The sequence below is a fragment of the Bubalus bubalis genome, chromosome 14, assembly GCF_019923935.1.
Source record: "Bubalus bubalis isolate 160015118507 breed Murrah chromosome 14, NDDB_SH_1, whole genome shotgun sequence".
Lineage (NCBI taxonomy): Eukaryota > Metazoa > Chordata > Mammalia > Artiodactyla > Bovidae > Bubalus > Bubalus bubalis.
This window is the reverse complement of record NC_059170.1, coordinates 55,354,697-55,381,086: the sequence shown is the minus strand read 5'-3', so window position 1 is coordinate 55,381,086 and position 26,390 is coordinate 55,354,697. Positions and strand designations below refer to the sequence as shown.

Genomic DNA, 26,390 nt, shown 5'->3' with positions numbered 1-26,390 from the left:
TGGGCTCCAAAATCACTGCAGATGGTGACTGCAGCCATGAAATTAAAAGACGCTTACTCCTTGGAAGGAAAGTTATGACCAACCTAGATAGCATATTGAAAAGCAGAGATGTTACTTTTCCAACAAGGGTCTGTCTAGTCAAGGCTATGGTTTTTCCAGTGGTCATGTATGGATGTGAGAGTTGGACTGTGAAGAAGGCTGAGCGCTGAAGAATTGATGCTTTTGAACTGTGGTGTTGGAGAAGACTCTTGAGGGTCCCTTGGACTGCAAGGAGACCCAACCAGTCCATCCTAAAGGAGATCAGTCCTGGGTGTTCATTGGAAGGATGATGCTAAAGCTGAAACTCCAGTACTTTGGCCACCTCATGCGAAGAGTTGACTCATTGGAAAAGACTCTGATGCTGGGAGGGATTAGGGGCAGGAGGAGAAGGGGACGGCAGAGGATGAGATGGTTGGATGACATCATGGACTCGATGGACATGAGTTTGACTAAACTCCAGGAGTTGGTGATGGACAGGGAGTCCTGGCATGCTGTGATTCAGAGGGGTCGCAAAGAGTCAGACACGACTGAGCAACTGAAGTGAACTGAACACAAATCATAGAGCAATAAAATGCCCACAGCAGCATTGTGAGATAAGGCAGCTACCGGAAGTCAGATGGGGACCCGGTAATCTTCTGAAGTCTCAGATGTAACATAGCAAGAGGTTAGCTCACTCCTTGAGGGGCATGGGGGCTTCACCCTCCTGTGACAAGGCAGATGGTATGAAGGGCCTCCTGGGAAGTGACCCTGTACCTCGCTGCCTTTGGAAATGCCAAGCCCAACTCAGGAACCACATTCCACCTATTGGGGGGTCAAGTCCAAAAGCCTGGCCTCTGGGACCTTGGAACCTTCTTCCTCAGGCCTCCACCTTACTCTTCCTCCCCACAGCCTGTGGACTCCACGATGGGAGGTAATTCCAGGGATGAACCCTCAAGACCTCCTTAGTTGAACTTCATGATCTATGATTCATTTATTATCCCAGAGCAGATCGAAAGCCTTCTTTCACCCACCTCTTATTAGTGAGGCCACTTCTGGGGAGCAGAGCACACATTCTGTATGTTCATTACTGAGTACTTGGGGGTAGTTTCTTTTTCTTCTAGTTACTCTCTTAATCTTCTGTGAATATCTCTGCATGTTAGTATTCTGAAATTTGACTTGTACAAGATTGGCCCCTGGCAGGAAAGTGTCTTTCCTGACGTCCCAGATGGGGAATGACTGGCTACGAGGGGCCTTTGTCTAGCTGAGAGTCAAGTCTATGGGGTCCGAGCACCCTCTCTTCAGAAAAGGGCAGAGGCAGCCATGTTTCTCCTTAGTTCCCACACACCTCACACCGTGGCGGCTCTGCACTGAGGGGGGACAAGGCCCTCTCCTGACAGAAAATTCTCCAAAAGTGTCCTTGCTTGGGTGGATGCCAGCCTCACAGACCATCAGAGTGGGGTCAGGACATTCTGGGGTCACCCTTCCAGCTTCCTCCCCAGCTGCCTGCTGAATCAAGAGCTGGGTGGGCACACGATGATGCAGCATTTAGGGAGGCTGACCCTCAGATCCAGGGTCAAGCCACACAATATAGCTACGAGCCTGCTTCCTTTGTATAGAGTCGCAGAGAGGGTTCCCAGCTCCCTAGGCTGGGATGGGGGTGTGGAATTCAATACAGCGCTGTAGTGGTGAACACCAGCACGGCTCACGAAAAACACCAGCGGGGTCAGAAACACCAGCAGGCAGCTGTGCAGCTGTCCATAAACTAAATGGCCTGACCCTTGGGGCCTCACTGAGCCTGACAGCTGCAGGGATCTGCTACCCCACCCTCTCCCGCCTAGTTTCTCCAGCTGTTTGAGACCCTCTGCGAGGCCTCAGTATCTTGCTTCTTCCTTGGCTTTCCCCTCTCTGTCTGTCCCAGTGGAAACACATGGGCAGGCATGTGACAGCGGCTGCCACGCTTCCCCTCCACTCCCTGTCCCTCCCTGGGGACTGACAGGTGGTCATGGCACCGGCCACCCCTCCATGGGATGACTATCAGAGACCCACCAGCCGGAGGAAACGGAATCCCCAAACACCATTTGGAGGGTATGGTGTTACCTGAAGCAAAAAGGCAAGTGACCCAGGCTGATGGCGCCCCCAGGCAGGGGCTGGCTCGCGCTGTTAAGGTCAATCATCTCTGCATACAGGGAACCCAGAAACGGGGCGACCGCCACAGGGCTCCCTGTCTCAGACGAGCTGTCAACCTGCAGGGGCCAATGATTTCAGAGTAAAGGAAGATATCCCCTCACGCCCTGCCTGGGTGTATTTGTGGTCCCGCATCAAGAGAAGCCAGGTCAGAGCCCTGATGCTGCCCTGTCCCGGGGCCCTGGGTGCTGTGTGACTCGACGCCACCCTCCCTAGGAGATCACACAGGGTGAGAAGTCCAGGCGTGCGGAACACTTGGGGAAAATGAGCAGAAAGGATTGATGGGTGATGATCTGGCATTATTGTGTACCACTCACAACTTTCTAACTGCATTATGTGGTTGTTTATTAATATTTCCTCTCTTAATTACAGTCTGGATTTGGCTGCTACAGTTAGTCCCATTTTACAGATGGAAAATCAAGGCAGCAGAGCTTCCTGGATTGTCATTACCCTGCAGCTCAGAGACATGGCTGGGATCCTAAACCTACTGTTCTGCTTACTAGGCTGCAATGCTTTCCCTGGCTAGTGTGGACAGGATCCCTATGGCTTATTTAGGCCTGAAGGTTGTCCACTGCATCTATGTGTATGGGCACTTTTTTTTTTTTTTTTAAGCTATGCATCATGACAATGGTTCATGCCACTGGCCTGTTTGTGTAGAAGCTGAGTTGTAGAACCTGGGGGCACCTGCTTCAAAAGCATCCCTCCCTTTGTCTTGTCATCCTCCTAGGACATTTAGACAGTAACATGGTGCCTCTGGGTCCAAAAGGGTGGGCCTGGTCACAGAGATGCAGGGCTGTTCTGGCAGGAAAGCTAGAGATGTGGATGAGGATGAAGCCGTTCATGCTGACAAAAGAGAGAGCACCAGCGTGTAGGAAGGAGTCACGGCTCAGTGATGATGTTTGCGCACACAGCAGGCTGTGGAGATAACCCAGAAGAAAACCCAGAGACAGGAAGGAGAGAGAGGAAAGGAGGACTTCCCAGCTCTGAAAGGAGCAACCAGGGTGTAAACAACATTTGGAAACATACAAATGAGATAACTGAGGGATTCATTAGGCTCAAAGCAACTCTGACTCCAGACAAGCCAGCAACATTACAGCCTCTGCCGGCTAATACATTTCACAAGGTAGGAACTACTGGTTTTGTGAATTATCTCCTTGCAGCTCCAGTCCCTTCATCACTGGTTTCCTGAAAATAAACCGCTGGGAGGACAGAGAAGGTAAGGCCCAGGGAGCATAAGGAATTCAGTAGAGGGCAATTTGTTTCCACACAAAAGGAAACAAGAGTGCCATCTGGGGTGTTTGTATGTGCACGCTGCCAGGCTGGAAGTCTGGAAACAGACACATGCAAAGTCTTTGTGTGTTAAACCAATCTTGTTCTTTGAAGGCAAATTATAAGGCTCTGAGCACTGTTTATCACACCTATGCTACCAAAAACAGACTGGCAACAAAACAGTTCAGAGAAATGAAACCGAGAGTGTCGGCACACAGGTGGAAGCTCCCAGTCTCAGGGTTCAGCCCTTTTATTTCCTGTCCAGCTGCCCGGTCACTTGGTCTCTTGGCAAGACATGATTTATGTCCTGGAGTTTCATTCTGCTAATGCCCTCCACAGTAACATGCACCCCATCCCAGCCAAAGGAGTCCCCTGAAGCCATCCGGATGACTGAACAACTAGTCTGACAATTGGAAAGGTGTCTGGTGGCTCAGATAGTAAAGTGTCTGCCTACAATGTGGGAGACTGGGTTCGATCCCTGGGTTGGGAAGATCCCCTGGAGAAGGAAATGGCACCCCACTCCAGTGTTCTTGCCTGGAGAATCTGATGGATGGAGGAGCCTGGTGGGCTACAGTCCATGGGGTTGCAAAGAGTTGGACATGACTGAGCGACTTCACTTTCTAGACAAGATGAAATGTTATTAAACTGTAAACTTCATAAAGTGCATTAGAGAAATGCTGCAAAGTCATATGTTATAATGCAACAAAATTGACTTGTTCTGTGATTTATATCTTATTATTTTAAAATAAAAGCCCTTACAAAAGCTTAACAAAAAGTGCTTTTGGTTACAGAGTCATAAGAATGATTAGGGAAGTGGCGTTTTCCTTTCAAAGGATAGTGGTTGGGGCTCGCTGGCCCTACAGTATTTCAACACACTACCCAGCCATGCAAACCCCACTCCACTGTGACCTGAACCACAATCTGGGAAGAGTTCAAACGCCTGATTCATTGAGAATCAGTAGTGTAGGGCCTAACAGATGAACTATGGTGTAATGTTACACGGCAGCTACATCGGGAGATATGAAACATTGTGGGAAAAGAAAAGAATCAACCTCCCTCTTCTGCAAAGAGGAAAGCCCTCTCATCCTCCCACATCTCAAAATCCCACACATCCTGTCATCAAATGACAAGGATCCCAAAGCGAAATTCTAGCAGTCCATGAAGGGATCTCCAAGGAGGCAAGGCATCCAAAGTGAAACTTTAGAAGTTTTCCCTTTTATTAAAAAAAAAAGAAGAAAAGAAAGAAAATAGGAAAAACAGCTCTCAATTTCCGTGTCATTTAAATAAATGCAAAAAATGGTTTCATGAAGGCTCAGGCCACTTGATACAGTTTGGAGTCGCTTTCTGATTGGGGACCAGGTTGACCCGTGGTGGTGGGGAGGGTGGACAGTCACCCGGAGTCCCCTGCCTCCCTCGAAGGGGCTCCATCCTTGGGGGGATGACTGGGGCGTGCAGAGAAAAGGGGCTTACCAGTAAGCCAGGGAGGGGTGCTCCTTCAGGGCCTGTGTGGGAAGCGCTGGCAGCTTCTTCAGGTCAGTCCTCACCACTTCATTGCTGCAAGACAGGGGCAGACAGGGGGCGTGGCAGAAACACACTTGGCCCGGGAGAAGACCACCTCACCACGCCGGGAAACCCGACCCCCGCCATCTGGTCCTCACGCCCCACATCTGCACCCCTTTAGTGAAAAGGGGAGCTTTCTTTGTCCTGACTCAGTTACACAAGGGGACGCACAGCATGCAGAGCCCGCTGGCCTATGCTTGTGGTGCATGCAGCAGGGCAGGGTAGAGCCCTCTGGGATGCCTGAGGGTTCTTTTCAAGCCTGCATGCCAACCGGGCACAGATGAATGTCCCTGGGCAGCAGGAATGTGGGAGAAGAGCCACCAATGTCCTCAAAGGGGGGACCTTAGGGAGCTCCTGGGGGCCCAGTCGTGGGCTCTGAGAATGCAGCTGTTTTTGACTGTTTTCACCTTAAACTGTTTCCCTCACTAATAGGCCAGTTTTCTTTGCCTGGATTAACCACATACTAGAAACTGTTGTCCAAAATATGACAAATCAATAACATTTGCTCTTTAAAACCAAGATAATTTAAAAATTCATTATTATATAAAATGTGGTGTTCTTTATAAAATGCTATTAGCCTGTTAATAAGGCATGATTTCACTATATTAAGTTATCTACATTCAGAAATCCTTGGTCTAGTGTATTAACCTCTTTCTTCCTAAGTAAAAAAGAAATTTACACTTACTTATGTTCTGAAATATGATAATTACAATATACTTTCAAATTCTCAAAAAATTCGACTTAAAAAATTTTTCCTATTGGAGTATAGCTGGTTTACAATGTTGTGTTAGTTTCAGGTGTACAGCAAAGTGATTCAGTTTTGAAACACAAGCTGGAATCAAGATTGCCGGGAGAAATATCAATAACCCCAGATATGCAGATGACACCACCCTTATGGCACAAAGTGAAGAGGAACTAAAGAACCTCTTGATGAAAGTGAAAGTGGAGAGTGAAAAAGTTGGCTTAAAGCTCAACATTCAGAAAACGAAGATCATGGCATCTGGTCCCATTACTTCATGGCAAATAGATGGGGAAACAGTGGAAACAGTGTCAGACTTTATTTTTGGGGGCTCCAAAATCACTACAGATGGTGACTGCAGCCATGAAATTAAAAGACGCTTACTCCTTGGAAGGAAAGTTATGACCAACCTAGACAGCATATCCAAAAGCAGAGACATTACTTTGCCAACAAAGGTCCGTCTAGTCAAGGCTATGGTTTTTCTTGTGGTCATGTATGGATGTGAGAGTTGGACTGTGAAGAAGGCTGAGTGCCAAAGAATTGATGCTTTTGAACTGTGGTATTGGAGAAGACTCTTGCGAGTCCCTTGGACTGCAAGGAGATCCAACCAGTCCATTCTGAAGGAGATCAGCCCTGGGCTTTCTTTGGAAGGAATGATGCTAAAGCTGAAAGTCCAGTACTTTGGCCACCTCATGCGAAGAGTTGACTCATTGGAAAAGACTGATGCTGGGAGGGATTGGGGGCAGGAGGAGAAGGGGACAACAGAGGATGAGATGGCTGGATGGCATCACTGACTCGATGGATGTGAGTCTGAATGAACTCTGGGAGTTGGTGATGGACAGGGAGGCCTGGCGTGCTGCGATTCATGGGGTCGCAAAGAGTCGGACACGACTGAGCTACTGAACTGAACTGACTGATATTGCAAAATAATGAGCAAAGTTTTCTATGCTATACAATAGGTCCTTGGTGGTTAACCGTTTTGTATATAGCAGCATGTGTATGTTAATCCCAAGCTTCTAATTTATCCCCCAAGCCCTTTCCTCTTTGGTAACCATGAATTTGTTTTCTGTGTCTGTGGGTCTGTTTCTATTTTGTATACAAGTCATTTGCTTTTGACAAGGTCCAGAAACAACTCAGAAGGTGTGAAGCTGACTATTAGGCACTAGAAGGACGTCTTATGCCTCTGGTCCCTGGACCAGACTTTCCCTGCAGACTCACACGTTCTCAGGTTTGGAAGATACTTTAAACTTGTCAAGTTTAACCAGGAGTTTTCAGAGGCTTGACTCCCCCATATGCACTCAGCAGACCTGTGTCCCCACTGGGACAAGACATCTGGGTGTTGGCCCCCACTGTCTACCTCTAGAGCCATTGGCAGTATCCCTTTGGGATGGTTTTGGTGTGTACCGGGGTCTCTCTGTACTGGTCCACCAGAGCATCTCGAGGGCCCTGCTGGGGAGCAGAGGCCACCCGTGGAGCCTGCCTTCACACACAGGTCTAAGCTTGGCTATAGTAGCAGCTTCCATGCTGCTCATGAAAAGCAAGGCAAAGACTGATGGCCCGGACATTGGACAGTAGCATCTAAAAAGCAACGAGACAGGTGCTCAGTAGATAAATACAAAGGGAAGAAGGAATGCTGCAGTCACGTGACTTTCTGTGGGTCCCCAACCAGCCAGAAACACTGCCTCCAGCCATGCCTTTTGGATGCCAAGTGTCACTGGGCAAAACCACTTCCAGACTTCGAGTGTACATACATGGTGACAAAGAAACACATGGATGTAACCTTACTGCTACTCCCCGGAAGGGCATTTTTCAAGTGGACTAAGAAACAGAAGCCTGTCCCTTCTCCAGGGGGATCGAACCCAGGTCTCCCGCATTGCAGGTGGATTCTTTACCAGCTGAGCCACAAGGGAAGCCCCACAAGAAACAGTGACAGTGAAGTTTGTGAATCTTGGCTTTGAACAACCAACTGGAAAGAATAACTCAATTTGTAACTGCTGAAATCAATAAATCCAAGTCCTTGAACTGTTATCACTCAAGTGGCAAGAATGTATTGATTAATAATCAATAAGTTGAATGTATTTATGGAGCCCCTGCTATTAGGAAGTAGTGTAGGAAAGATTAAAATAAAAAGGATAAGACATAGTCCTCAATCAAAAGATGCTCATAATTCAGGCCATGGAGCAAGAGGTACAAATTAGAAGACAGCCGGCGACATGGGCAGTACTGGATTATGTTGATTCAAACAACAAACTAAAACGTGTGGAGGAAAGGAAGGTCTCTGCGGGCTCTAGTGTAAAAGCAGGCTTTGGGGCAGGACCTGCATGAAGAAAAGGATAGGAATCTCATTTTTCTTCTCAGAATCCAGCAGTATGGAGGTCAGGCACTATGAACTGAAGAGATCAACCAGGGTAGGTGGTGTATAACGGGCAGCCTGGCCAAATAAAGGGCAGACTAGGCATAAGATTTTGAAGATCTTCCGTGCCAGGCTGGCAGAGTCCAAGTTTGGGTAGGAGACATTTGTCAGTCACTGGAGATTTTCAAACAGGTCGCCTCCTTATGTTTAGGAAAATTCAATTCCCAAGCAGAGCTTGGGATCTTTACTCACGTGCTATTAAGACATAGCTTAAAGAAATACTCAGGTCCCCAAACACCCAAGAGCCCACAATAATGAATTTTTGGGTCTGATCTCTGTTTATTAACTATAAGCTCCCCAAGAACAGAGATTTGATTCACTGACTCATCAGTGCCTAGGGAGGCACTCTATGGGTTGAATTTTATTGGATGCAACTGTAAGAAAGGCAGTTAAGCTGAAGCAGGGATTTGGGTTTACTCAGACTCATCTAAAGCATATTTGGGGAAGGACGGAACTAAAGGAGGAAGGGATTGTCTTACCCACTAAACACTCATTTGTTGGCAAACAAGCATCCCTGATGAGAGTCCCAGGTCTTACATCCTGGCTGGAGCAGTAGTGGCTTTTCGAGTGCTCCCCCAGGGCAAGGTGACACAGACGAATACAACAAGAAATCACAAAGGCGTGAAACCCGTCCAAATCCATTACATTCTGGAAGGGATCCAGGGCTCTTAAACCTTCCCAAAGGACAGCTATGTAGAAATGTCCTGTTTGTTTTTTTGCTGTCTGTAAACATCTGTGATAACTTAGAGGGGGACCGCCCGTCAGGCAATCTGGCCAAACTCGGACTGCAAATCACAAAGCTGCCTTAACGGGACAGCTGGTCACTCTATCTCCAGGGACTTGGGAAGCTGAAACCAAAAGAATGTGCTAGAAGTGCCCAGCTTTCTCTCTCAAGATCTTCCACTTGGACATTTCCCCCAGCGTTCAGGGTACCTGATAAATGCCAACTTATAAAACACTCTAAAACAGTTCCTTGTTCCAAACAAATGTTAGGTTCCACTTTTATTAACAGAAAAAGAAAAAAAGGTCTCTTTGAAAGTCACTTGCTAAACTGAGAGTAAAACTGAAGTCTTCTTATTTTTAATATTTTATTTTATTCAAAACTTTTAGATAGTGATTAATGTTGCCAACAAAAAAGTGATCTCTCAATGCTCTGTTGGTCTTTGATTTAAGGCTCTTTTTTTCTCCTTAAGATGATGGACCTTGCTTTTACTGTCTACCCTGGTCATAAAACACGGGAAGTTTGAAGGACCTACTCTGGAAAACTAAGCTTTCTAGCAATACATCAACTAGGGGATTTACCACAAAAAAACAGCTACAATACATTTAACCAAGACACCATAAAGTGAAGAAAGCAAGAATTAAACTTGATAGGCGTGTCAGCAAAATCCACAAGATGCTTGTGAAAATGAAGTCGCTCAGTCGTATCTGACTCTGCCACCCCATGGACTGCAGCCCACCAGGCTCCTCCGTCCCTGGGATTCTCCAGGCAAGAATACTGGAGTGGGCTGCCATTTCCTTCTCCAGGAGATCCTCCTGACCCAGGGATTGAACCCAGGCCTCCTGCACTGTAGGCAGACACTTTACCGTCTAAGCCACCAGGGAAGTCCTTATTGTCCTTTAAAAGTGAGGGAATGCTTTTTCAGAAGATTCCTTCTGGGTCATGTACGATGTTCATAATTTACAGGACAAAACTTGGGCAGATAGAACTGGCTTCACATGGAAGAATTCCTCCTGAAACCAGCGGTTTTGAGGTCCCCCGGTACTAAAACGCTGCAGCACTAAAGCCAGAAGGCTACACGAGTGTTGCAGAAAGGATGAATGGGAAACTCAGGAGTGGTAACAGGAAGCGAATGTTCTACCAACTCCTCCACATTTCCTAAGTGTATCATGAAGGTCAAGTTCTCCAGGGAGAGGGGTTTCATAAGTAAAAAAGAATATTATGGGTCCTCATTAGCCACAATTCCAAAATCTGAAAACCTCTAAGAAATAAAGCCTTCTAGGGACCTCTCTGGTGGTCCGGGGGCTAAGACCCAATGCAAGGGAGCCTGGGTTCAATCCCACATGCCACATCTCAGCACAGGCACCGCAACTACCGAGCCCACACGCTGCAACTACCGAAGGCCGAGCACCGCATGAAGACCCAATGAGTCAAATAACAATATAGAAAAAAGCCTGCTAGCCAACTGGGTGGCAAACCCAATGTATGACCTTTCTCTCTCTTCCACTTGGTGTAGAATGTCCACATTCTGATGCAGAAGTGTGAACAGACGGGGGTCCAGGGGCTGTCCCAGATATTGTCCTGGGTGTTACAGGATAGCCTGCATTACGATCTAAAACCCACAAAGCTCTCAATTCAGAAACACTGGGAAAAGCTTCAGAGATGCCCTGTGGGTCTGTATTGCTTTGTCCAATGGTACAATACATCTAGAAAACTCTGAGACAAATGAATAAGGAGACTTGTAGATGACCTCTGCTGATTGTAATTAACCATGAAACAATTTCTCTCCTTCCTTTCTTTTTTCCTGTGAACCAAGCTGAAGTTCAGGTGACAGCAAAGAAGATGATTATCTCTTCCCTATCTCATACTGTCTCTGTCAGGGGTGGAAGGAGGCTCACAGAGCCGGTGGCTGGGGGCAAAGCTTATGACGTTTCTCTTGTCGTGACACTTGGAGACACCTGGGAAGCACATGGAATCCCTCCGAGATTTTTCCAGCATGGGACTATGGATTCCAGGCATGCATCATGGATAAATATGCCACACTAATTTGCCACCTGGATGGAGGGGCAAAGCCAGTATGTATGTGCCTTTATTTTTGATGTTAAAGGCTAATTTATCTAAATAATGATTTATTTCTCGATTAGTGAGTTTGGTTTTCTAGAATGACAGGAACAATTTTTTTGAGTTTCTAACATAGCTGAAAACTTGTAAAATTCAAAGCAAGTTAAAAATTTTTTGTAAGCCTACAAGGGGAGGCAAGAATTTTAAGGGCACAAGAAAAAGCAACTGATTAATTTTCTACAACATTATGCTTCTGAGACAGAATCTTAATTCTGAACAACTGACATAATGTCATAGTTGTGAACCTTTTTGCTGTTATCAAGGTTAACTCAAAATATAACATTGATATTAAAGAAATGCTTAGCAAATGAGACAAGCTGTCATAATACACAAGTTCTTCTTTCACTTTTTACTTAAACGATTCCCATAGGATTTGAAGAATATCATCCTGCAAAATACCCTATCTGAATACTTTTCTGTTTGGAAACTGTGAATTACACACTTGAAAAGCTCAGTGAAATGGACTGTTGTGCACAAAACAAAGCTTTCTGTAATAACTTTTCCATTTGAACATTTTGTTTCAAAATTGCAGATTCCATTCCTTTCAAAAGGTCCTGCTGGTGTGAGAGATTCCAGCTGTTTCTCTCTCAAGTCCTTTATAAGTCACGGGAAAATATCACACACTCCTTTCTCCTTTCTTGATAAAATAATATATGAGATTTATATACATTTAAATTCTTCTTACAAAAACTCTTCTTGGGGCTTCCATGTGTCTCAAGCTTAACAGATGACTTTTTTCCTAGGAATTTTCCAATAGGGAAATTTGCAAGTTTGTGTATTAAAGATACTAATAGGTTATGTAAGTTGTATTCCAAATGTTGACTCTTCCAAACACAGCTGTCCGAGTCTTTTTTTTTTTTTTACTAATTATCTAAAAGTCTCAGTAAATCTATTTCTCTTACTATATGATCATACCAGCTGCTTTCTTTCAAGAGGCCAATTAAAACTCTGTAGGAAAATATACCCCAAATGATCAAATGCTCTAAGACTGCTATAAAACTGAGCTCTGACTTGCAGTAGTAAAACCACTTATGTAAGTGCAAAGTAATGATGCTGGAGGCTCAGAATTGTGATTTATAGACTGCCGCCTGCGATTAATCAGCTTTCAATGCTCTTTTAGCAGGGCAAGAAAATAATGCTGCCATCTTTTAAAAGATAGTAATCTATATAAATGTTTATGTTACCAAAAAAGTCTTTTAGAAGAAAGTCAGCCCTTTGTCTTCTTTTCCTGTTGATCTTTTAAAATTCTCCGTTTAACCTGCATGTGTGTGTGTGCTGAGTGGCCTCAGTCGTGTCCGACTCTATGCGACCCTATGGACAGTAGCCCACCAGGCTCCTCTGTCCATGGGATTCTCCAGGCAATAATACTAGAGTGGGTTGTCATGCCCTCCTCCAGGGGATCTTCCCAACCCAGGGATGAAACCCTGGGTCTCCGGAGTTTCCTGCATTGGCAGGCGGGCTTTTTACCACTGAGCCACCTGGGAAGCCCTCCTTTAACCTATGACTGCCTAAAAGGCATCACCTAGTCTGACAAAAAGACAAAAAAATAAACCCACAAAATCTACACGCCTGGAATTTTCAGATACCAGTAAGTATTATTTCATTGCATTAATTCACAAATGCTCTTAAAAAATGCAGAACAGATATCACATAAAGAACAAAAAAAATCAAGAGGGTATATTTTTTCCCCAAAGAAATTTCATTTTATCTCTTAGTGAACACATGGTCCCATGGTTTACAGAAGATAAAATATTAAAAGGTCTTCACTTTTTTTTTTTTTTGCTTCTAACTGTTCTTCTGGAGACCTAAGACCAGGCAAGTCTGTGGAAGCTGAAAGGAATTTTTCGGGACAAATAAATACTCCAATTGCTCATCTAAAATGGAGCTAAAAATCAATTTCTTTTGTTAATGAAGGACCACTATTCATTTCTGTTGAGGGAGTAACGTGCTGCTCTGTATCTAAAAGTAGTATTATCGTTATTAAGGAGAATTAGAAATCTGCAGGTTGATAAATCAAGGTTACAGTAAGACTCTTACTGACCCTGGAACTCTGAGAGGCAGATATTGTCTCACTAGGACCAGCCCATAACCCGGTACAGGTGTCATAGAAACTCCTTTGACTCTGGGTGCTGTGTTTATTTGGACCTGAGAAGCTGCAGATGGAGGGCAGCTTGCCATCATCTTTAAAGCAAGCACATGATGAGCTTTGCCTAACAGGTAAGCAAAGTGTGACTCACAGATCTTTACATGGGATTTCCTCAGCACAAGCCTTTTTCAAGTGCTGATGCTTACGGGTCCTCATAAGTCTTTCAGTGATTAGCATGGCTTTCCTGAGAGCTCAGTTGGTAAAGAATCCGCCTGCAATGCGGGAGACCTGAGTTAGATCCCTGGGTTGGGACGATCCCCTGGAGAATGGAAAAGCTACCCACTCCAGGATTTTGGCCTAGAGAATTCCATGGACTCTACAGTCCATGGGGTCACAAAGAGTCAGACACGACTGAGTGACTTTCACTCTCACTTTTCATTAATACATCCGGTTATCTGTAGCAAAGATATTTCCAGGTCTGATCAGGTGGCCCCAAGTAACCGAGCTGTCCTGATCTGGTCTTTGTAAATCCTATTCACAAAAAATTCTACAGAACCGATTTTATTTTTTACTGCTGCTGCTGCTGCCGCTAAGTCGCTTTAGTCGTGTCCGACTCTGTGCGACCCCATGGACTGCAGCCTACCAGGCTTCTCTGTCCATGGGATTCTCCAGGCAAGAACACTGGAGTGGGTTGCCATTTCCTTACTAGTCCCTATTAATTTGTGGATGATTCTTTATATCAAAGGTAGTGTGATTTGGGAATTTATTTATTTTAACCTTCTATAACTGTGCCTTGACTTCTTTATTTTTTTTAAAAATTATATATTTATTTTAAAAATAATTTTATTAAAAAAAACTTTATTTTTTGGCTGTGCTATGTCTCCATTGCTCCATGGGCTTTTCTCTAGTTGTGGAAAGCGGGGGTTACTCTCTTGTTGCGGTACGCAGGCTCCTCTCGTTGCAGCGGCTTCTCCGGTTGTGAAGCACAGCTTCTATGGCGTGCGGGCTCAGTAGCTGTGGCATGTGGACTCAATGGTTGCAGTTCCTGGGCTCTAGAGCACAAGCTCAAAAATTGTAGTGCACGGCTTAGTTGCTCCAAGGCATGTGGGATCTTCCCACATCAGGGATTGAATCCTTGTCTCCTGCATTGGCAGGTAGATTCTTTACCACTGAGTCACCAGAAGCCCCAAAATATTTTTATTTATTTATTTGGCTGCCCTGGGTCTTAGTTGTGGTATATGGGATCTAGTTCCCTGACCAGGGATTGAACTTGGGCTCCCTGCATTGGGAGCACGGAGTCTTAGCCACACTGGACCACCAGGGATGTCCTGGCAGCATAAAGTATTTTTAATCAATTCACTGATTTGGTAAAATGTTTAAAATGATCTTTTTTCCTTTTTTTGGTGGCCCACTTTCAGAAGGGCTGACAGAAGGTAAAAAGTGAGGCTATTCTCAAAACAGAGTTTAAAGATTAGACACTAGGGTTTTCAGTTAAGATCTCTCTAGGGACAAAAGCAAAAAAAAAAAAAATCAAGTTCTGTAAGTAGTAACTTGCTTAATACAGTGTACTAAGAAATCTTCTATTAAATTAGAATGTAACTATACAATTTGAAAGTCCTGTTCAGTTGATTAAATTAGGTGTTCCCTGCATTAGCTTTTTTTTTTTTTTGACCTTTTAAAAGGTGAGAATATTATTTTTCTACAGAAACCCAATGTTTAAAAAAAAGAGTGAAGTAAGCCAGAAAGAAAAACACCAATACAGTATACTAACGCATATATATGGAATTTAGAAAGATGGTAACGATAACCCTGTATGCGAGACAGCAAAAGAGACACAGATGTATAGAACAGTCTTTTGGACTCTGTGGGAGAGGGAGAGGCTGGGATCATTTGGGAGAATGGCATTGAAACATGTATAATAACATATATGAAACAAATTGCCAGTCCAAGTTCGATGCAGGATACAGGATGCTTGGGGCTGGTGCACTGGGATGACCCAGAGGGATGGTATGGGGAGGGAGGGGGGTTCAGGATGGGGAACACGTGTATACCCGTGGCGGATTCATGCTGATGTATGGCAAAACCAATACAATATTATAAGGTAATTAGCCTCCAATTAAAATAAATTTAATAAAAAAAATTTTTTTAAACAAGAAAAGTCAGGGCTTGGCATTTAAACCACTGCAGAGTTTGTAGTGAATAAAGTACATATAAATCCTGGAAAATGTGTGTTAGCTAATGACTAATGCTCAGGAGAGATTATCAAAGGAGAACTGTTTGTTTTTAAAACTGTGTTGAGCCTTTTCACCCTAATATTGCCTATGTAGCTGCCATGATGGACAGTTCTTAGGCTATTCAATTGTTTTTAAACAGAAATGCCAACTCCACTGATTTCCTCATTGCTGATGGACATTAATGTTTTTAACATATGCATGTACCAGGAAATGAAATATGATAACTATATGCTGTGCTAAGGAAAATACTACAAAGGAGAAAATATTATTTTTAGATAAGATGATTTCCTCAACCTTTCACTATATCTTATGAATTTGCCCACTCTATGCTAGAATACAGACATGAGTGACATATATTTCTTCCTGTTGTAAAAAACACTTACTATCCATCTATACCTCTCTCACTTTCTTTCAACAACACTGAACCCAAGATTTCATTGTTAAGTTCAATAAGACAAGGAAGTGAACAATTCAATTAACTGGAAAGAAAAGGGGGTTACGTAAGAATCAGCCTTCAAGGGTCTGCTGAGCAAAAAGAGTCCAAAAGAAGAAACAGAACAGCTGTGAGTTTCACGAGAAAGAGTAGTTATGGCTCTGGGGTGACCCTACATAGTTCTTATTCTAGTAAAGTAATATCAGCACTTTCGACTTCTCCCTTTTGTTAAAAGAACACTTTTCTTCCTGTGAATCAAGGAACTTGCTCCCATAGATGTGGATTTTTTTTTTTTTTTTCTTTTCCTGCACTGAGCAGCTTATAGCATCTTAGTTCCTCAACTAGGGATTGAATCTGGGCCACAGTAGTGAAAGCTCCAAGTCCTAACCACTGGACTGCCAGAGAATTCCCATAATATGTAGAGTTTTAATACGCATTCTACATAAAAGTAATCTGTAGCTATTCCCTGAAATGTAAATGCATAGGATAACAGCATCCTGGGCAAAGTAACCTTTTAAAAAGAATGGCAGAGATTCAGGATCTTCAGGCTATGAAGGGGCTTCCCAAGAGGCTCAGTGGGTCAAGAATCCGCCTGCAATGCAGGAGACACAGGCTTGATCCCTGGGTTGGGAAGAACCGCTGGAGGAGGGCATGGAAACCCATTCTAGTATGCTTGCCTGTAGAATTCCATGAATAGAGGAGCCTGGCAGACTGCAGTCCATGGGGTCGCAAAGAGTAGGACATGCCTGAAGTAACTTGCACACACGCACGCACGGGCTATGAAGAGTTCCTCTGCCATTTGTGTGCAGCCATTCTTTTAAAAGGTTATTGGATCCTCTAGATTCCAGAAGGTCTCAGAATGAAGCCCTGGACCACGTATTATATAAAAGGCTTCCAAAGTGCTCCGTGTGTTCTAAGCTGACATCTTATGTTACAAATGTTGCTCAAGAAAATGCATTTTATTTACAGGATCTGTATATAAATCAAAGGCTTCCCAGGTGGCTCAGTGGTAAAGAATCCACCTGCCAATGCAGGAGATGCGAGAAACACGGTTTCGATCCCTGGGTCAGGATGATCCCATGGAGGAGAAAATGGCAACCCACTCCAGTATTCTTCCCTGTAATATCCCATGTACAGAGGAGCCTGGCAGGCTACAGTCCAAGGAATCACAAAGAGTCAGACACAACTGAGTAACTGAGCATGCACATAAGTCAAAGCTATTCAGTTAAACACAATTAAGAATGTAGAAGCTGGCATTCATTATTAATAGCAAAAAACCATTCTCCAATACTAAATTCTGAGAAGGGGACATCTGAAACATCTGATATCAAATGGGGTCCACTTCAGTGTTATGGGGATTTTCCCAGATGTGGACGGAAGATATCAACAAGGAATTTTGAATTTCTTCTCTGGTTCCAAACTCCAGGCCACTCAAACATACTAACTGTGGACCCCTATGGAGAACAGTGTTTATCAGGGAATCCTATCTTCCATGATGTGAGTTTTATGCTGGGAGATAAAGTGACCTTTTAGATAAGGTGTCTGACCTCTCCCCTCCCGTGACAGCTATTTCTCACCCCAGACAGCTGCTGCTACAAACTTCGATGAACATTTTGACAAATGAAGTCAAACCAGGGTCCTTTGTTTCTCTGCAGCCAACAAGCTGGCATTCCACAAGCTCATGAGGGGGCCATGAGTTACGGAGGCCATGCCTGCCCCCCTCGCTGCTGGTCGCCCCTTGTGGCCCCACGTTCTCAGGATCTGTGGGGCCAGATGATGCTGTTCCTGGCTCACATTCCATCCTGTCAGGCTCTCAAAAATGAATAATATTTACAGCAGAGTTCAGAGCCGGTGAAAGAAAAGAGGGGTAAAAGTACCTTCAGAGTAAGCAGACCAGACGATGGAGGTCATTAGATCTGTGGTTATTAAACCATTTTTCGTGGGACTCCTGAGCCCTTTTTCAATAGATATGAACCTGCACTTATCAAGAGCCTCAAATGCAATGAAGGACATAAAAAACTAACAAATGAAAATAGAACAAAGTATAGTTTCTAAATCCTGAAAATGTTTCCCTCAACCCATTTGGTCAATGGTTATGGACCACCTACAATGTCCAAGGTCTCCTGCTAAGGCTATAAATAAACCTTCATCCAAAAAAAATGGACTACCTCTGTTTCATAGCAAGAACTTGGGAAACCTAAATAAAAGGGGCCTGGAGGTCTCCTTCTACAAATAATCAAATTGAGCTGAAGGGACTATATTTTAGGAACAGGGGTCAGCCCACTGCAACCCACTGGCCAGATCCAGCCCCCTGCTTGTTTTTATGTGGCCTGTGAACTAAGAATGGTTGGGGGGAAAAAATCTTAAGAAAAATTTCTTAAAAGGTTGGGAAAAAAGTCAAAAGAAGATTACTTTGTGGTACATGAAAATGTATATGACATTCAAATTTCTGAGTTTATAAATAAAGTTTTATTGGAATACCGACATACTCATCTGATTACCTATTGTTTCTGGCTGCTCTGCACTTAGAAAGGGAAAAGTGATTAATTGTAACAGAGACTGGGTGGCCTGCAAAACCCACATGTGTACTGTCTGGCCCTTTACAGAAAATGCTTACTGACCCTTGTTTTACATTGTAAAAGAATTTTTTTGCTTTTGCTGAGATATCTGAATGAGAACATATGCCTCTGCCTTTGTTAGAAAGCCTTAGAAATGCACGGGGAATAGAGAGAAGGCAGCTAAGACCTGAAAACCTAGTCAGCATGAACTTGACAAAGCTGGATAAGTAGAGGTAGATACCAAGTGAAGTAGGTTAGGTTACATTTACAGATCAGATTTCCCAAAGCATGAGAAAACATCCAAATTCTTTATTGGAGAAGAAGTAGGGATCCATGTTTTTCATACCACTTTTGTTCCTTTCAATGGGCCAGAATCCTATGCCCCGACACTATTTTCTTATACATGAGATTAATACATGTCTCTAGGCCTCAATTCTAAAGAATGGGCTGTTCTGGAGACTTCCCTCAGGAGTGTCTAGTAAAACAGAATCCCAGGAATGGTATCTGTTTTCAAGCAGACAGCTCTGTTGGTGGAGGTTGACGACCACCCCCTATCGGACTCCATTAAAGATCAGGAGAGACTGGCCATACAGCCCTGCTAGTCAATGGGCCATGCTTAATGAAATGAAAGATTGAGAATGAAGTTTGCGGGTCTATAGAGTTATTAAAGCTGGGCACAGTTTTCCCCATGGTTGTCTGTTTTTGTTCTCTCCCTAATGTAATATCCAGAAAAGGAAGGAAAGTAGAAGTAGGGTATTTATGTTTAACACTTTCATGAAAGATATCTTTTAGAGGCTAGCATTTTGTCTCTTCAGGGTTGGAACTAAAAGAGGGGGGAGAAAAGCCTAATGGCAGCCCTTTAGTAACTTTCATTTTTTTTTTCTTTCAGTTTTTGGTCATACCATGTAGCATGCTGGATCTTAGTTCCCCGACTAGGGATCAAACCCACACCCTTGGTAGTCTTGACCATTGGACCACTAGGGAAATCCCTAGTAACTTTCGTTTGGTACAGAATATTCTCCTGCTATTACTACATCTTCTCTGCTTGACGTAATTTTTCCACTGACAAGTTGGGAACTGGATTTCATCATTAATATATAATATTAATAAACTGTCCTCTTATGAAGAATAACAGCATAGTTTCTCTTCATACAGATGCAATACAATACATTTTTAAGCCAAAAAACTTAGGTAAACTCACCTAGAAAAATCTCCCTTTGCCTCCTGTAGAAGAAGAAAATTCAACATCAGTGACTCATTCTGATTTGTGTTACAGATTTTAAAATGCACTGTAGAATAATGAACTCCTCTGCTGAATCATTCCCACTGACTGCTATTTCATCCTATCAGCTACCAGAATATAATTAAGGAAGGATGCATGCATTTACCACCTGAATAGGAGACAAACTTTAGAAAATTCTATACAAAGAAAGCAATTCTTAATGAAAAGGAAAGTTTCCACTTCTAAGCCCTGATCTAACTTTTTCCACTGTAAAGATTCCGAACCTGGACGTGTCTGGGTAGCACCATGTGTCTATGTCTTGTGGTACTTGCTGTTTTGTCTTGTATTGTGAGCTTCTGGGGGTAGGGACCATGGAGTCTGTAATGAATCTAGCATAATGCCTGGAGCACAGTAGTTGCTCAATAAATCTTTGCTGAAGGAAAAAGTTAATGACATCATTTCAGTTCATTCTGCCAGTGTTTCTGATCTTGCCCTTGTGGCTAATATTCAGTGATCCCTCTTTTTCCGCACAAGCTTAAAGGTATTTTCCTCGTCTTTCATGACAGTGCTTCTCCTGGCAATTAAATTCTAGCTTTTTTTACTTGGCTTTCTCCAGTGACCTGAAGAAAAGGGGGTCACCAGATGATCTCAGTTTCCCAATCTCAGGTTATACACACAATTTTCCCTTGCAGAGAGATACTGTCTTAAAATTTTGGACAAGAACAGAGAATAGAGGAGACACTGTTTATTGCTATGGTGTAGTTTCCCTAATAGCTCTTTCCTGCTTGTGGCTAAAAAATAAGGAGTCAAAGAGCTAGTGGCTATAGCAACTGCCATACATGAGGTGTCTTGTTCCTATTTCTTCTGTGTATGGCCCTGGAATACAAAGATGGAGGGAAACAACTTACCTGTAAAATATACGAGGCCAATTCAAACACGACTTCACTATCAACATCAATCAGCTCCTGAAAGGAAAACCAAGTAAGATAAGCTTGGTACTTTAACAACGATTTCTTTATGATCTCCCCTGAAAGAGGAGAGGTCTTTCTTATCTGAGATGTTACCCAGAATCTCAAACACCCATAGCACATCTTTTCTGAATTACTTGGACCCAAACGCTCCCTGACATCATTCCCTACAGATCTTATAAGAGCTCCAATGGCCTTGTGTCTACACAGTCACTTCCGGGGCTTCATCTTTAGGTCTTCATAAGAAATTAAGGAATGGATCAGTCTCCAGCTTTTTACAAATCGGTCAGTCTGATTAATTGATGGATTAAGGTTACTTGATCACCACATGCATTTTTCTTTGTAAACTCTACTTCAGAACCAGTGGTAAGACTTTGCTAGAGAAAAGGTTATGATGGAATTATGACTCTTTAAAGTAAAGTTACATAAAGTTAAAAATACAGTTTCCCAGTTGTATGAGAAACATTTCTTCATGTACTCAAATACTTCAAGGTAGCTGTTGACTACCATGATGTCAGAGCAAATACGGGCTCTTCACTCACTGCAGAAAGTTTAAAAACGTTTCTCTCAGACTTCCCTGATGGTGGTCTAGTGGTTAAGAATCCGTCTGCCAATGCAGGGGACACAGGTTCAATACCTGGTCTGGGAAGATGTCACATGCTGCAGAGCAACTAAGCCCGTGTGCCACAACTGCTGAGGCCTGCACCCTAGAGCTGGTGCTCTGCAGTAAGGGAAGCCACCGCAGCTCGAGAGTAGCCCTGCTTGCTACAACTAGAGCAAGCCTGCCCGCAGCAGTGAAGACCCAGCACAACCGAAACAAGTTACTTTTCTTTGAATTATAAACCAAATTCTGATTCATGGATTTTCTAATGATTTTTGTGTGGTCCAGGACTTGCCCCTGTATTTCAAAACAATGCACTGAAGCACACCTATATCTTTAGAGGGAAGGATATCCTGCAGGCTCCTTCAGGTTTAGGAATTTCAAAGATGGAGATAATAATGTTTGCTACCAAACCACCTTGGAGTGCGAGCTAAGAGAGACGTGGATGGATCGGGGACAATAATTCTTTATGCTTAACCAGCTAAAGGAGCTTTACGGCCACTGTAATTGATACAGACTGTCAGTGCTGGAGTGTGGAGGAATGCCTGGAATTGCAGTCTTGGGATTACCAGGTCCCATATGAATGTAAATCATTTAACAGTGGACAAATGATTTAACAGAAACACTGTCCAGGGTTTCCACAATGGGTCATTTCTACTCGCAGTACATGCTTTTCCATTCCCACCAATCGACTTCCCGAAGTCACCGGTGTGTGCTTGTCGGTGTATTGGTATGTGTGCTCTGTCAAACATTTACACTGAACTTGCAGGTGATGGTCAACAGTGGCTAATAGTTAACATCCCAGGAGAGGCCAACTCAAAACCAACCATCAGGAACAGCCCTGGAACGTGTGCACATGGTTTTTGGTTCATTACTCGGCTCATCTGCTAAAGGAAAACATCCACACCTTTGGGGAGGGGACAAACATGGGGAGGGTGGACGGTGGTCATTTTCTAATTGATTTGGTTTTGCACAGTCCATTCTGCAGTTCTGGGGGGAACTGCCATCCCCTAGTCATGGGGCAACATTAATCGTAATGTACCATTTTTCAGAGTCAAGCTACCTAAGATGCCCATTTAAGCACTCACCTGATTTATATGAAATTCTTTCTTCCCAACTGCATGTGTCCTCAGGGTAAATGAAAACTAGCATCTCTAAACCCACTCCAGTGTTCTGGCCTGGAGAATCCCAGGGACGGGGGAGCCTGGTGGGCTGGCATCTGTGGGGTCGCACAGAGCCGGACACGACTGAAGCGACTCAGCGGCAGCAGCAGCAGCAACTCTAAATGGGGTGAGTTTCCACCTTCTCTGTCCTCGACCATCTCCCAGTGAAGATATTAAAAACACTGAGAGTCAGAACGTGATCAGTAAGGGTAAAAAGGATTGAAAAGTAAGGTGGCCCAGACATCCCCCACTTTTGTAAAATCTGATGGGAAAGAGAGCTGCAGTATTCCTTCTCACTGTTTCTATTTAATACTGAGTTCAAGAATCACAGCATTAGGCTTCCCTGATAATCTAGTAGTTAAGAATCCGCCTATCAATGCAGGGGACATTGGTTCCATCCCTGGTCCGGGAAGATTCCACATGTTACGGAGCAGCTAAGCCCGTGCGCCGCAAATACAGAAGCCCACGCACGCTAGAGCCCATGCTCCACAACAAGAGAAGACACCACAATAAGAAGTCTGTGCACCGCAACAAAAAGTAGCCCACGACTGCTGCAACTAGAGAAAGCCTGGGCGCAGCAACGAAGACCCAGCACAGCCAAAAATTTAAAAAAATAAATCTTAAAACCAGCACTGTCTGTCCTCAGAGGAGTCAGTTCAGAGATCTAAATGGTGTTTATAAGACCCAATCTAGGAATGGGGAATGGGGGCCAGGGGAAGAGATCCTCCAACTGGGAAGAAAATTCTTTCCTGCTTTGCAGTCTCTGCCCAATTCCCTGAGGTCTTACAACACAAGGTTCACAAAGGATGAAACCTTCCCCTTTGCATCCCTGGCCCTCTCAGGTGACTTTTACCTTTAAAATTCCCCTGAGATGGAGCAGAGCTCTAGGCTTCCTGCCCACACCACACATTTCCCACTGTGCCTCGAACCCCAAGAGCTGAGTCGCCATGGGGAGGAGTGGATAGATGTTTCCAGGTGTCCATACAACATTCGAGAGACGACTCCACTTTCCACCTTTTCCTTATCTGGCTTCTCTTGAACACAGGCGGCTTCTTTCAAGTGTTTCTGCTCAAGCAGAGCAGATTAACTGAAGAAGACCACGAAGAGTGCATGCAAAAACCTTGTGCTTTCCTGGAGCGCTGGGTTTTCCTTTGACGGAGGATGAATCAGAGAAGGATAGGGAGCAGAAGGCCCTTCAAGGAAGGGGTGCGGGTGCTTTCCCATCTGGCACCACCCACGGGCTGAACATGTGACATTCCTTTGTGTCCCCAGGGCTCCGAAAGCCATTGGGGTGGAGGGATCTGCAGAGCAGGGCTATCTGATGAGCTAGTCTTCCTTGGGAATCCAAGGTGGAGGGCATGGAGTCATTTTCTTTTGAGATTCACTGGTAAGAGGGAGATGCTGATAGGAGGGAAAGTGATGTCGTGGAGTTCACATGTCCTTTGGACATCTGTTTTACTGTGTTGATTTTTAGTTGCTAAATTGTGTCTGATTGCGTCCAACTCTACTATCCCATGGGCGTAGCCCACCAGGCTCCTCTGTCCATGGAATTTCCCAGCCAAGAACACTGGAGTGGGTAGCCATTTCCTTCTCCAGAGAATTTTTCCAACCCAGGGATTGAATCCTGTGTCTGCTGTATTGGCAGGGGATTCTTTACCCCTGAGCCACCAGGGAAGCGCTGTTTCACTTTCTACTGAATAAGGCATGCTGCTTTCTCTGATCTTTTGATTCATGGTATGGAAAGACAAAATGTGACTCTGCAGGGGTGTGTGTAAGTTCAGACAGGGCTGGGAAGATGGTGCCACTTTCTCCCACTCCACAAGGTTTTATCCCAGGTGATTAAGTTGCTAAAGGAAGAGGCTTGAGGTCATTTATCAGCAGTCTCAGAGTTAACAATATTCTCAGAAAGATTTCTACTTTGAGGGTCTCCAAGTGTTCCAAAGAAAGAGCCCCATGAGACCCCCCCAAGTGGCAGGTGTTATGGACCTTCTCCAAAAGTCCTGAAAGCCGGAGGAACTCGTCACGATTGCCTTGCTCCGGGGACCTTAGTGGTGGTCTTCAGACTCAACTGAGAATCTTAACAAAAAACATTCCTCCATGGTCAGGAATGAGAGAAATTCCGGCTTTCATGGAAGATTCATGAGAGAATTATAACAGAAAAGATGATGAGCAACCACATGGTAGGTCGAGGAGATTTCCATGAGGACGACCTTTGCAAAGTTCAAGCAAAACAACCTGCAGGGCTGTCCAGTGGATTTCCTAGTAAATCTTCACCCATTGTAATAACCATCTTTCTTTGCACCCACAATACGCCTGAAGAAGATGGTTTCCTGCCATCCTTTTTAAGACACTTTCTACTTTGGGACTTTGAATAAATGCATCACTGGACCTCGTTGAGTTTCAGTTTTCTCATCAGTAGAATGAGGAGAACACTTTCTTTTCTTTCTTTCTTCATTTCTCCCTTTCTTGGCCATGACTTGTGGAAACTCAGTGCCCTGACCAGGGATCAAACCTATGGCCCCTGCACTGGGAGCAAGGGAGTCCTAACCACTGGACCTCCAAGGAACTCCCAGGAGAACAGTTTCTTTTTCAAGTACTGTACTAAGTCTGGTGAGGCGGAACTGTACAGGCGATTTGGACACTCTAAGACACACCACAAAGATCAAGTCTGTATTATTATTTTTTTTGTTCCCTGGTCTTTACAGATCATCTGAACTCCACAGAATCTCTGTTCTGTTTACAGTTCTGTTCGTGGGTTTTTTTTTTTTGCATTTATGTTTTAGAATTTATTGGAATCTTTAATAAGATTTAAAAAAAAAAGAGGTGGGAAGCATTGCGGAAGTGTGTGTCTGCACGTGTCCATGTATTGGTCACCGTGTCTACCATCCCAGTGGGTCCTCACACCCACATCAGCCTCGCTGTGCCTGCTGCCTGCCCCGTCTCATTGCACAACCTGCAGGGTCTACAGGAGGCACCCCCAGGCAGTGAGGGGCTGCGGTGCAGGATGAGACTGATGTGGTCTTGCACACTTCCTCTTTCTGAGCCCTTTGCCAGGTTTCCATCAGTTGAGTCACTTCACGCTTGTCTGGGGCACTCGCACTTGGTGGCCCGGGGATTTCTCCCAGTGTCCGCGGCATACACTGCATTTCGTGATCTTGAGGAATCTCTCCTGTGGAGGTCGCAGGCACAGCCCAGATGATGGGTCTGTGTGCGTTTGTTTCTAGACAGCTGAAGACGGAAGGCCCTCTCTGTCTTCTTTCCCTTTCTCTCTCTGTCACGTGAGCACACACACCAAGCCGGCATGCATCCATCTAAGAGATAAGGACTGGGATTCTGTGAGTCCGAGATGAATGTTTACATTGGTTCCTTTGTCCTGTGGGACTTGATTCTGGGCTTTTGTTTCTCTCATCTTCAGAAGAGATATCATCTGCTCATTAGCAAACCTCCTGGAAGATGTTGGCTAAGGACTGCTTATTTCAATTTCAGCAAGAAGATGGTACTTAGATCCAAGTAGCAAATATGGACCAGGGATGACTGTCAAACTTTAATCGTATGTGATGTTCTCAGTTTAATGGGGACATCTCAAGCCCAGGGGGCTGGACAAGACCCCCGCACAAAGGAGGGATTTTAAGTTGTTTTGTTTTTGTTTTTCACATTGACTATGCACCTGCCTGGTGGGCTGCAGTCCACGGGGTCACAAAGAGTCGGGCACGACTGAGCGGCTTCACTCTCACTTTTCACTTTCATGCACTGGAGAAGGCAATGGCACCCCACTCCAGTACTCTTGCTTGGAAAATCCCATGGACGGAGGAGCCTGGTAGGCTGCAGTCCATGGGGTCTCGAGGAGTCAGACACGACTGAGCGACTTCACTCTCACTTTTCACTTTCATGCACTGGAGAAGGAAATGGCAACCCACTCCAGTGTTCTTGCCTGGAGAATCCCAGGGACGGGGGAGCCTGGCAGGCTGCCGTCTATGGGGTGGCACAGAGTCGGACACGATTGAAGTGACTTAGCAGCAGCAGCATGCACCTGGTTCAGTGATACGTCAAAAGAAGCTGATTATCAAAATTTACTTAGAAAAATGCTAGTGCCAACTTTT

General features: G+C 44.4%; 1 protein-coding gene across 9 annotated transcripts in view; it reads right to left on the bottom strand.

Moving 5' to 3' along the window:
* FRMD4A (FERM domain containing 4A) overlaps nucleotides 1-26,390 on the bottom strand; it is a 515,353-nt gene that overhangs the window by 107,407 nt on the left and 381,556 nt on the right. For all 9 annotated transcript variants that reach the window (XM_044928112.2, XM_006066017.4, XM_044928110.2 and 6 more), the window contains exons 6-8: nucleotides 20,467-20,523; nucleotides 19,538-19,560; nucleotides 4,942-5,025 (exon numbers count right to left, since the gene is read on the bottom strand). In XM_044928112.2, the coding sequence (XP_044784047.2) occupies nucleotides 4,942-5,025; nucleotides 19,538-19,560; nucleotides 20,467-20,523 (164 nt within the window). The remainder of the gene's footprint in view (nucleotides 1-4,941; nucleotides 5,026-19,537; nucleotides 19,561-20,466; nucleotides 20,524-26,390) is intronic.